The sequence below is a fragment of the Heptranchias perlo genome, chromosome 27, assembly GCF_035084215.1.
Source record: "Heptranchias perlo isolate sHepPer1 chromosome 27, sHepPer1.hap1, whole genome shotgun sequence".
In the NCBI taxonomy this organism is placed as follows: domain Eukaryota; kingdom Metazoa; phylum Chordata; class Chondrichthyes; order Hexanchiformes; family Hexanchidae; genus Heptranchias; species Heptranchias perlo.
The window spans coordinates 5458889-5472566 of NC_090351.1; the positions used below are offsets into that span (position 1 = coordinate 5458889).

At 41.1% G+C, this 13678-nt stretch overlaps 1 protein-coding gene across 4 annotated transcripts in view; it reads left to right on the forward strand.

Moving 5' to 3' along the window:
• Window positions 1-13678, forward strand: part of LOC137344669 (methyltransferase-like protein 27) — a 46617-nt gene that overhangs the window by 22066 nt on the left and 10873 nt on the right. For 2 of the 4 annotated variants that reach the window (XM_068007794.1, XM_068007793.1), the window contains exon 2: window positions 2292-2425. In XM_068007794.1, coding sequence (XP_067863895.1) covers window positions 2306-2425 — 120 coding nt within the window. In that variant the 5' untranslated portion in view covers window positions 2292-2305. Of the gene's footprint in view, window positions 1-277; window positions 348-2291; window positions 2426-11172; window positions 11284-13678 lie in introns of those variants that run through there. The other 2 variants (XM_068007795.1, XM_068007796.1) reach the window with 2 other exon arrangements.

Sequence of the window (13678 nt, forward strand, 5' to 3'; positions counted from 1 at the left end):
AAGCGTGACTTGGCTGCCACCTTTGCCTGCATTACAGCAGTGACTACACTTCAAAGTGAACTGTGCCATTGTCCCTCCGGCCCCAAATTCCCATTTCAGTTGGTGAATAAAGTTATCCTTGACACGGGGTTAATTTCTCCGCTGCTTTATATACCTAACCTTTGTGCAAAGTTAGCAAAATAATCAGTTACTCAATCGTATGTTCAGCTCCAGGCAGTGGAATATGTTTATTGTTGACATGTTTGCCATTGCCCTTTTCTGGGAGGTGGGTCTCGGTTTCCTTGCAGGGAGTGTGTGTGTGTTTCATTGGCACATTTGCACTGAACAAGTGTGGGAGTGAGCAGCAGGTAAGATCTTTCTACTCACAGCAATGTGACCTCTTCCACATTGTGCTGCAAAGTTTTTTTTTATTCGTTCATGGGATGTGGGCGTCGCTGGCGAGGCCGGCATTTATTGCCCATCCCTCCTTGAGAAGGTGGTGGTGAGCTGCCTTCTTGAACATTAAAGCATTAAACTTTAAAACATTAAAGCAACATCAGAAGATGAGCAACCTGATTTCCAAGGGCATTCTGCCCCAAGCACTGAATCCACCTCCCACTGGAGATTTCACACCGATTGAAGGCAGACAGGCTGCAGAATTAATCTAGTCTGTCTGTGTTTGTGAGGAGGATTGCAGTAACATTCAGAATGGATAACAAGCCAGCTACAAAACAGAAAACAGGAAACAGAGAGTAAGGGTTAAGGATAGCTACTCAGACTGGAAAAAAGGTGGGAAGTGGTGTTCCACAAGGATTGGTGCTGGAACCATTACCTCAGGAATCAGAAGTACAATTTCAAAATTTGTGGATGACATCAAATTGGGAGGTGTAATTAATACTGAGGAAGAATGCGACAAAATACAAGACGACATTAATAAACTTGCAGAATGGGCGTGTAATTGACAAATGAATTTCAATATGGATAAATGTGAGGTGGTGCATTTTGGTAGGAAGTATTAGGAGGCCACATACTGCTTGGTTAATAAGAGTCTAAATGGGGTAGAGGAGCAGAGGGATCTGGGGGTACAGATACACAAATCACTAAAAGTAGCATCGCAGGTGAATTAGGCCATGAGAAAAAACAACCAAGCACTGGGGTTCATTTCTAAAGGGATAAAATTGAATAGCAGAGAAGTTATGTTAAACTTGTTTAGAACCTTGGTTTGACCACACTTGGGGCTCGATCATTGGGTGAAGGAGCAGGTGTGTTGGGAGCTCCGAAAATCACTGAAATCACTGTATCGGAGCCCGCCGACTTCCGGGTTCCCCAGTGATGTGTCCTAGGTTTAACATTTCATCCGAAAGACGGCACCTCCAACAATGCAGCACTCCCTGAGTACTGCACTGGAACTTTAGCCTAGATTTTGTGCTCAAGTCTCTGGAGTGGGGCTTGAACCCACAACCTTTGGATTCATAGACGAGAGCGTTGCCACAGCTGACACTTCCTGATCTCCATGTTATTAAAAGGATATAGAGGCACTGGAGAAGGTGCAAAAAAGATTCACAAGGATGATACCAGAACTGAGAGGACGTATTTATCAGGAAAGATTGAACAGGCTGGTGCTCTTTTGCCTAGAAAAGAGAAGGCTGAGGGATGATGTAATAGAGGTCTTTAAAATTATAGGGTAGATGTAGAGCAAATATCTCCCTTGTGGGGGAGACCAGAACTAGGGGTCATATGAGATAGTCGCTAATAAATCCAATAGGGAATTCAGGAGAAACTTCTTTACCCAGAGTGGTTAGAATGTGGAGCTCACTACCAGTAGTTGAGGCCAACAGCATAGATGCATTTAAGGGGAAGCTAGATAAATACACGAGGGAGAAAGGAATAGAAGGATATGCTGATGGAGTTAGATGAAGAGGGGTGGGAGGAGGCTCATGTGGAGCATAAACGCCGGCAGGGACAAGCTGGGCCGAATGGCCTGTTTCTGTTCTGTAGGCTCAAAAGGGGTCAATCTTAACCTAACCCGTCCATTGGGAAATTGATGGGATCAGGTGGAATGCTGGTTTTACACCTCACTCAATTTTACTCCCCATTGAGGTCATTGAGCGGGTGTAAAACCGGCATTCCACCCGGTCCCATGGGTTTCCCGCCCGTTGAGTTAAGTTAAAATTACCCCCAATAAAACAATGTAATTTCAATCCCTGTACAGTATTGGTAGGTAGGGTGTATCTGTCTCATTTCAATCCCCTGTAACTGGAATAAAAGGAAGATTTTCCTGAAATATTTTATTCTAACCTTCCTTTTACCAGCTCATGTTCACAGGATGGAAAAGTCTGGAATCGATGTAGCTGCTGCCACCAAGAACCTCCTCACTTTATACAAAGACATGGCAACGGAAGAAAAAGTGATGTTTTACGACTCTTGGGCTAAGAACTATGAGCAGGTACCCACTGTTACCCTCCCACTTTACTGGCCATAGAACTGACTCCGGGCGGGGGACCATTTACTCCACCTTTCTGCGTAGCAACATGGTCACTGTTACCATGGCTTACTCTGCTCAGTGTCTCTACATATCCTTTTTAAATGAATTTATAATTTAGCTACAAATGCCAACTAGAAAAATGTTGTGCTTACAGTTATGGAGTCATTACCCATAGCAAACAGAACAAATCTTCCCCCATCATATTGTAATGTCACCAATATTCATTTCTGTTTATTGATAAAGGGCAGTTTCTAGATGGTTTTAGTCCAGTATTGTTCAATAGAAATTAATGACGAGCCACCACAGGTGTAACTATGACGACACCGTTTTATCCACACTGACTCATTTTAGTAGAAAACACCTTGCACACAATACAGGTTAATGTACTTCATGTGTATATTTACTTAACAAACATTTGTCAGCATTCCATAACCAAGGAAGTAAAGCAGTCACAAAGATCAATAAACACTCGCGCACTCTGGTTTTGGTCTTACCATTTTATCAATAAACACACAAAAAGGTAAAAGTACATATACATACAGCATGCAAATGAGCATTGAGATCACATGCCCACCGACGGTGACAATTACTCATTATTTATTTACTAATTAAAAATGCAATTAGCCACATCTGGATTCCCAATTAGCCACATGTGGCTAATGGATAACATATTGGACACCATTGACTTATGGACTTAGTGCTACCAACTTTTCCCAAGTCCAAAACTGGACATGGGCAGGAATGGGGCATGGCCGGGAGTTGGTATTACAGCTTCAGTTCTGGTGATTGCAGATAATGTGGATCCATTGAAACGTAATAACTAAAAATCACTGTCAAAAGACACAGGGGTAAGTGGAAATAAAATTAATTTCTACTGTAAAAGCTGGACATTTGCTGTCCAGTTTATCATTGAATCTTACAGCACAGAAGAAGGCCATTCAGCCCATCGTGCCTGTGCCAGCTCTTTGAAAGAGCTACCCAATTAGCCCTACTCCCCTGCTCTTCCCCCAAAGCTGCTGCAAATTTTTCCTTTTCAAGTATTTATCCAATTCCCTTCTGAAAGTTATTATTGAATCTGCTTCCACCAGCCTTTCAGGCAGTGCATTCCAGATCATAACAACTCGCTGTGTAAAAAAATTCTCCTCATCTCCCCCCTTGCCAATTATCTTAATTCTGTGGCCTTTGGTTCCCGACCTTCCTGCCAGTGGAAACAGTTTTTCCTTATTTACTCTATCAAAACCCCTCATAATTTTAAACACCTCTATTAAATCTCCCCATAACCTTCTCGGCTCTAAGGAGAACAATCCCAGCTTCTCTAGTCTCTCCACATAACTGAAGCCCTTTATCCCTGGTATCATTCCAGTGAATCTTCTCTGCACCCTCTCCAAGGCCTTGACATCCTTCCTAAAGTGTGGTGCCCAGAATTGGACACAATACTCTAGCTGAGACCTAACCAGTAATTTATAAAGATTTAGCATAACTTCTTTGCTTTTGCTTTTTGGGGTAGAACTTGAAACCGATAGGATTTCACCCCTTTTTAGACCTGTCAGAAATGCTGCCCCTTTTGATGGCGAGCCCATAATATGCCTACCCACAAATAGCAACACTATGGGAACACCATGGAGGTAATTTTCATCTTCCCTACCTGATCGGTAACCGGGTAGAGCAGATCACCCACCAGTTGTAGGACCTGTCCAATTTTCATCCCATTGAAATCAATTGGTCAAAATTCGGGCGGATTCTACAATGGGCAGACAATCCACTCCGCCAGGTTACTGCCCAGGTGACGAGGTTGAAAGTTACCCCCATCACTCTAAGTTCCCCTCCAAGTCACACACCATCCTGACTTGAACATATATCGCCGTTCCTTCATCGTCGCTGGGTCAAATTCCTGGCAATTCACTACTTAACATTATTATGGGAGCACCATCAGCAGAAGGATTGCAGCAGTTCAAGGAAAAGGCCCATCACCACCTTCTCAGGGCAATTAGGGATAGGCAATAAATGCTGACCTTTGTCAGCATTATCCATATCCTGAGAACAAATATTTTAAATAGGCATGTGTATTTTAATCCTATTTAGATGACGGAAATATATATTAAAAACAACTTTGATAAAAAGAATCATGAATTGCTGTCTTCCTGTCCCTCCATCACTTGCTCCTCACTGCTCTCTTCATAAAGCTATCTTTCAGAACTTCTTTTCATCCTACTCCAATGCTGATGGTTCAGTTGCTAGTTCTCTTAAAGAGGAAGCTGATCACTTTGGCTCACTTTTCTGCTCCAATTCTATTCTCACTGATCTTGAAAGAGCCTCCCTTCGTTGCTTTATTCTATTTTAACTTTTTCCCTACCAAGTCCTTTTGGATTCTCTGCTGTCTGGACTGCAATAAGAACCCACGTCTTGGTGGTATTTCTGCCATGATCTTCAAATTCATGTCTCTGAGCGTAGTCCAACCTCTGCCATCTCTTTAATCTCTCTGTCTTTCCTTCTCCTTGGCAATTTGCCCACTCTAATTCTAAAATAAATGATCTTTTAAACCCATCTCCCTAACCCTCTCATGTTGATACTCTATAGAGTTCTGGAAGCTGCAGTTAACTCTCAAGTTATTCACTATCTGGAAAGTTCTGTCCTAATCAACCGCACGGCAGTTCTACTGGTGATCCTGTGATCCATGTTACTTCTGAAATTCTGCGCTTGAATACTTGGGTAAATCATTTGTCATTATCATGGACGTCTCTAATGCAATTGGCAAGCTCTGGCACGGTGCATATCTGAACAAGTTACCGTCACATGACTATATATCAAAGCTATGTTCCTGGCTACTTCATTTTCTCTCAAATCACTCTGTGTAGTTGGTGATTCATCCTCTGCCTCTTTATCCATTAACAGAAGTTCCGCAAAGCCCTGTCCACTCTTGTTCCTTCATATCAACAAGCCACTGTCCAATTCTTTTGCTGTTGACTCCACTTCACATTCATCAGATTGCACATCCTCAGACATCACCTTCTAGTCCTTTCACAGTATTACAGTTGAATTACCATCATCTGATCTTCTCCATGTCCTTAAATAGGCCAACGATAATTTTGTTTTTCTCAATTCATCATATACCTTGCAAATCTAATCAACAGCTATCACCTCTTTGATGGGTTCACCCTGAGTCCTTCTTCATCTATTGATATTTCTGGTCTCAATGTCTTCTTTGCCTTCAAATAGCATTGCATGATCCAAGGATCACAGTTTGCTCTTTCACACCCAACACATTTCTGCTCAAGAACTCTTAACTCTCTTATGAAGCTCATCTCTGGTCTATATGAATTTCAACTTTGTTGAAGAAAATCCTGTTCCCATATCTAGGAAGGCTCTTTTAGCACCTCTCCTATTCCTGAATAGGATATAAGAGAATATGTGTCATCTGACAGGTGATTCCTTTCTCACCACTAGCTTCCAAGCTTTCTCTCTCTATCCTAACCTTTTTTCCCTTTGTATTGTCTATTCAGAACCTTGCGCTCTCATTCCTCCCACGCTGTAAGTACACTTCCTGACATACTATTCTTCTCTCCTAATCTTCACTGTCTCTTAATCTAAATCATTCTTCCTCAGAACTGGAAAACCATAGAACTTGTTACCTTCAACTTTCCCTTCCTTCTGCAATCTTCAGTCTTTAAAACACGAGCTACATGCCACCTAATGACTATTTCCTGATTTACCTCATCTGCTTTCTTCAGCCTTGGTGGTCTGTGTACTTTGGGCCTTACCCCTTCACACCGGTTTTTCAAAAAAAGGTACAAACTCACCTGAAAGCACAAACCTTACCCACAGGAAGTGTAGGCTGTCTCAATGTACAAAGAATTGGCTCAGTCTAACTGTTCTGAGGATTTTTTGAACAGTGAAAACTACAACTATAAATATTTCAAATTTTGACATCTGAATTCCCACTTCAATCACGCTTGGATGAATCGAGAGCTTCTTTTACTTTTCCTCTTTGTCCAGAAGGTATTCCTTGTGCTCAAAGAGCAGTTGGTATGAGAGAGCCTGTTACTGACTGTCAGAACCACTCCTGCTGGACAGCCCATGGACCTGTGTGATGTTAGGTGAGATGCAGGTAGAACCTTCTGCACTGCTGGACACTGTCAGTGTGGAGAGAAATGAGTAGCAGGTAAAACAGTCCAGGTGTCATTGACTCCAAATGTGGAATCCTTCTGACTTTTTCTCTCTCTGTCTTTTTCTCTCTCTCTCTCTTTCTCCCTCTCGCTCTCTCTCCCTCTTTCTCTCTTGTTATTTTGGAAAGCTCCAGGATGCTCTTGTCGCCAGCCTTTGTGCCAAAAAACCATCTTTATACCTCAGTTTTATTGGGCCAGAAATTACTCATGTTGGGACACCGTTCCATAATGGCGTCCCCTCTCTCTCTCTCTCTCTGCTGGCGAATCGATGGAGTGAGTTCACAAATGCGCACAAGCACATTAAAACCCAGAAATTGTGAACTTGCTCCCATTGGTTCACTGGCGGTTTCACAGCTGTGAATTAAAGGGCTACACTACGCTACAATCACTCAAATCAATGACCATTCATAAACTTACCCATCTGCCCAGCTGGAACGAAAATACTTACGCTACCAAAAGGTACGCTGAAAAATACCAGCCCTGCACTACTTTCTAAAAGCATGATGACTCTTAATGACTGTGAAAAAACTAAAAATTAAATTTTAAAAATATGGAATGTCATATTACTCTTATTTTAATTTTTTTAAATCTTTAAGTGAACAGGTTTGGGCTGTGTTCTCTTCTTACTCCTAACCAATTTTTAACTTGCGTTCCCATTGGTTGAAATCTTCACTGCTGAGAATGGTTCCATTCAGTTGTCCTTTGTGATCTTGGAAACTTAAATTAGATCACCTTAACGTCTCTTCTTTTTCAAAGGAAACAAATGCAATTTCCTCAGCCCTCTCTCATATCTGAAATGCCTGCACCCAGAATCATTTTCTTGCCTCGCCTCTGTACCCTATCAAGGGCAATAATATCTTTCCTAAGAGTCCAATGCACAGCACACGAGATGGGGACTAAGCAATAACATCTTAGAGATGAACAATATCATGGGCGCTAAATTGGGCCGAGTGGCCCCCGTTGTTTCGGCGCTACACAGCCTCGCCAACATTCAAGATGGCGTATTGGCTGCGCGTGCATGTTTCCAGTGTGACCGTGCGTCGGATATCATCTTGGTATAGGAATTAGCGCATGCACAAATACCGAACGCTGGAAGCGTGTAAAGTAAGGAGAAAATAATACAATGAGTGTGCAATGCTGATTTAAAGCAACAGACACCATTTTGGGACATGACGTTAAACTCAACGCACAATCTTGATCCCAACCATCTGAACTGATGAATCCCACCAGTGCTATTTAAAGGGACCATGCAGGATTTAGTGGATGGATTACTGCTCCTGGCTGCTGAGACATTTGTACCTGTTTTTGGAGATCTCCTATACTTGAATACTAGGACTAGGGGACATAGCCCAACATTTATAATTTTATCTACCATTACCATAGGATCTATAAATTTATCTACTATTACCATAGGATCAATAGATTTATTTACCATTACCACAGGATCTATAGATTTATCTTCCATTACCACAGGATCTATAGATTTATCTTCCATTACCACAGGATCTATAGATTTATCTTCCATTACCATAGGATCTATAGATTTATCTACTATGACCATAGAATATATAGATTTATCTTCCATTACCATAGGATCTATAGATTTCTCTACTATGACCATAGAATATATAGATTTATCTACTATTACCATAGGATCTATAGATTTCTCTACTATTACCATAGGATCTATAGATTTCTCCACTATTAACATAGGATCTATAGATTTCTCTACTATTACCATAGGATCTATAGATTTATCTACTATTACCATAGGATCTATAGATTTATCTACTATTACCATAGGATCTATAGATTTCTCTACTATTACCATATGATCTATAGATTTATCTACTATTACCATAGGATCTATAGATTTCTCTACTATTACCATAGAATCTATAGATTTATCTACCATTACCATAGGATCTATAGATTTATCTACTATTACCATAGGATCTATAGATTTCTCTACTATTACCATAGGACCTATAGATTTATCTACTATTACCATAGGATCTATAGATTTATCTACTATTACCATAGGATCTATAGATTTATCTACTATTACCATAGAATCTATAGATTTATCTACTATTACCATAGGATCTATAGATTTATCTACTATTACCATATGATCTATAGATTTATCTACTATTACCATAGGATCAATAGATTTATCTACTATTACCATAGGATCTATAGATTTCTCTACTATTACCATAGGATCAATAGATTTATCTACTATTACCATAGGATCTATAGATTGCTCTACTATTACCATAGGATCAATAGATTTATCTACTATTACCATAGGATCTATAGATTTCTCTACTATTACCATAGGATCAATAGATTTATCTACTATTACCATAGGATCTATCGATTTCTCTACTATTACCATAGAATCAATAGATTTATCTACTATTACCATAGAATCTATAGATTTATCTACTATTACCATAGAATCTATAGATTTATCTACTATTACCATATAATCAATAGATTTATCTACTATTACCATAGAATCTATAGATTTATCTACTATTACCATATAATCAATAGATTTATCTACTATTACCATAGAATCTATAGATTTATCTACCATTACCATAGGATCTATAGATTTATCTACTATTACCATAGAATCTATAGATTTATCTACTATTACCATAGAATCTATAGATTTATCTACTATTACCATATAATCAATAGATTTATCTACTATTACCATAGAATCTATAGATTTATCTACTATTACCATATAATCAATAGATTTATCTACTATTACCATAGAATCTATAGATTTATCTACCATTACCATAGGATCTATAGATTTATCTACTATTACCATAGAATCTATAGATTTATCTACTATTACCATATAATCAATAGATTTATCTACCATTACCATAGGATCTATAGATTTATCTACCATTACCATAGGATCTAAAGATTTATCTACCATCAGCCCAGGACCTACAGATTAATCTACCATCACACCCAGGAAATATAGATTAATCTATTATCAGCCCAGCATCTGTAGATTTATCTACTATCACCACAGTATCTATAGATTTATTTATTAACATGCCAGGATCTATAGATACCTACTGTCAACCTATGATCAATAGATTTATTTATCATCACCCCAGGATCTTTAGATTTATCTATCATCACCCAATGGCCTTTCGATTTATTTACCATCATCTCTGGATCTATAGATTTATCTATATCACACCATGATCTATAGATTTATCTATCACACCCTTGGATCTATAGTTTAGTCTACTATCACCCCAGGATCTATAGATTTATCTACCATCACCTCAGGAACTATAGACTCAACTCCCATCACCCCTGAATATGTAAATATATCTACCATCAACCAAGGATCTATAGATTTATCTACAATCACGCTAGGATTTTTGATTTAACTACTATCATCCCAGGATCTATAGACATATCTACTATCACACCTGCATCTATAGATTTATCTGCTATCACCATAGAATCTATAGATGTATCTATTACCACCTCAGGATCTATAGATTTATCTACTATCACACCTGCATCTATAGATTTATCTATCAAACCCCTGGAGTTATAGATTTATCTACTATCATCCCTTGAACTATAGATTTATCTTCCATCATCTCTGGATCTATAGATGTATCTATTACCACCACAGGATCTATAGATGTATCTACCATCACCCCTGGGATCTGTAGGTTTATCTACTATCACACTTGGAGCTATGATTTATCTGCTATCGCACCATGGTCTGTAGATTTATCTATCACATTCCTGAATCTATAGATTCCTCTACTATCACCCCAAGATCTATAGATTCCTCTACTATCACTCCAGGATCTATAGATTTATCTTCTATCACCCCTTGAACTATAGATTTTTCTTCTATCGTCGCTGGACGAATAGATCTATCTATTACCACCCCGTGATCTATAGATTTATCTACAATCACTATAGGATCTTTAGATTTATCTAACATCACCCCAGAATCTATAGTCTTATTTACTGTCACCCCCAGGATCTATAGATTTATCTACCATCAACCCAGGCCCCTGGGGTTCAGCATCTGTGTCCAGCTGAGCAGAGCCTGGAGAGGAGTGCTCCCACCGACACGGACTCTCCACAGCTGCCCCTGCCACCAGTGTCTGCTCATGTTCACTTGTGTGTGGTGACTCACCAGGTGCCAACCCAACTAACTGACTACTAGGATCCACCGAGGTGGGTGTGAGTATCTGGGCTGGTGGATGGTTCACTCTGATGTGACGGTGCACCCTCAGGCCAGGAGCTCCTCTGAGGAATCGCCCTCTGCCGTCACTGTGGTCATTGAAGGGCCTGTAAGAGAACAGAAGGCAATAGTAAGCATCCTCATAGATGTGTCATGTTTCGTTGAGCATACTGAGGTGTTCAACATGGCAACCATTTTTAACATCAATTCATGTTGTGTGTGCTGAATGTTAAAATTGTGTCACCAGATGTTTGTGGGGTGCTAATCTCAGCGTCCCCGACGGACAGGCACTCGAGGGTGCAGCTGATCTGCAGGGCCTCCTGTTCTGCGTCTGTGAGGACCACAACTCTCCTCCAGTCCTCGCCCTCTCGCGTGCATTCTGAGCTCTCTTCTCCATAAAGGTGAGAAAGTACAGATGTGTGAATGAGTGATGGTGAAGTGGTCAGCCGATGAATGCATTGCTTTGGGTGCGGCTGACTGTGAAAGAGGTGCATCAGAGGGTGAATATGAGACAGAGCCATGACGTTGTATGAGGATTGGGTTGAGTGGTAGTGGTGGGATGAGTACTGGGGAGGTGAGGAAGTGCTGAGGAAGTCCAGGTAAGTTGAGGATGAGCCTTAAGTGGGTGTGAGGAGTGATGTGATAGAGTAATGTTGGCACTGCAGAATGAGTTGGGGGGTGGGGGCGGTGATGTGGAAGATGGAATGCAGGAGAATGAGTAAGTGTACTCACTTTGGCTGACCTTGTTAGGTCATTGAAGCGCTTCCTGCACTGGATCCAGGTGCGGGAGATGTTGCTGCTGCTGGTGACCTCCTCTGCCACCTCGAGCCAGGCCTTCTTGGTGGCAGAGGCAGGCTACGTCCTCCCGTCCGCTGGGTAGAAGATCTCCCTCCTCCTCCTCACCCCGGCCAGTAGCTGCTGCAGTGAGGCATCATTAAATCTTGGAACAGCCGTGCCCCTTGCTGCTCCATTGTGCCTTTTGGTCTTTGCTACAGCAAAAGCCTTTGGAACAATGGCCCTTGAAATGGAACCGCACCAGTTGATAGCTTGCCATGCGAGTGCACAGTCCACTGCACAGCTTTCGGACGGCAAACCTGGAACCCACGTTAAGGGCCATCTATTAACCTGCGATCGAGTGGGAAACAGTAGGATTTTATTAGTCGGGTTACCCGCGCGCCCGTTCACCCCCCGCTCACCCCCCCCCCTGCCACCCCGCCGCACTTTGAACATCGAGCCCAAAGAGTCTGCAAAGGGATATAGACAGGTTAAGAGAGTGGGCAAGAAGGAGGCAGATGGAGTATAATGTGGATAAATATGAGGTTATTCACTTTGGGAGGAAGAATAGAGAAACAGAAAACTTTTTAAATGGTGAGAAACTATTAAATGTTGGTGTTCAGACAGACTTGGGTGCCCTCATATAAGAAACACAAAAAGTTAGTATGCAGGTACAAGAAGCAATTAGGAAAGCAAATGGCATGTTGGCCTTTATTGCAAGGGGGTTGGAGTACAAGAGTAAGGAAGTCTTGCTACAATTGTACAGGGCTTTGGTGAGACCTCACCTGGAATACTGTGTATAATTTTGGTCTCCTTATCTAAGGAAGGATATACTTGCCATAGAGGTGGTGCAGTGAAGGTTCACCTGGGATGAGAGGGTTGTCCTATGAGGAGAGGTTTAGTAGAATGGGCCAATACTCTCTGGAGTTTAGAAGGATGAGAGGTGATCTAATTGAAACATATAAGATTATGAGGGGGCTTGACAGGGTAGATGCTGAGAGGCTGTTTCCCCTAGCTGGAGTGTCTAGAACTAGGGCGCATAATCACAGGATAAGGGATCGGCCATTTAAGACTGAGATGAGGAGGAATTTCTTCACTCAGAAGGTTGTGAATCTTTGGAATTCTCTACCCCAGAGGGCTGTGGATGCTGAGTTGTTGAATATATTCAAGATGTGGAGATGCCGGTGATGGACTGGGGTTGACAATTGTAAACAATTTCACAACACCAAGTTATAGTCCAACAAATTTATTTTAAATTCCACAAGCTTTCGGAGGCTTCCTCCTTCCTCAGGTGAATTTTCCACATTCACCTGAGGAAGGAGGAAGCCTCCGAAAGCTTGTGGAATTTAAAATAAATTTGTTGGACTATAACTTGGTGTTGTGAAATTGTTTACAAATATATTCAAGGCTGAGATGGACAGATTTTAGGAATCTAGGGGAATCAAGAGATATGGGGATCGGGCGGGAAAGTGGAGTTGAGGTCGAAGATCAGCCATGATCTGATTGAATGGTGGAGCAGGCTCGAGGGGCCGTATGATCTACTCCTGCTACTATTTCTTATGTCTTATGTTCTTAAGATGTATTTACCATCACCCCAGGATCTATAGATTAATCTAATATCACCCGTAGATCTATAGATTTATCTGATGTTACACTGTAATTTGTAGAATTATCTACCATCACCCCAGGATCTATAATGTTATCCACTCTCACCCCAGTATCTAAATACTTATCTACGATCACCACATGATCTAAAGATTTATCTCCTAACACCCCAGGATCTATAGATTTGTCTACTGTCACCTCAGGATCTCTTTCCTCAACACCACACTGCTCTATTTACATACTCCTTGCCTTCAAACATTTATACACTTATCCAGTTTGATTTCTCGCTGACACCTAAGCCCTTGTAAATCTAGTTGCACTGCTCCTCCTTATTTGTCCTGGCACTTGTCTGGCGCGAGGGTTAGCCTGGATGTTGTCCAGGTCTTGCTGCAGGCGGGCACGGACTGCTTCATTATC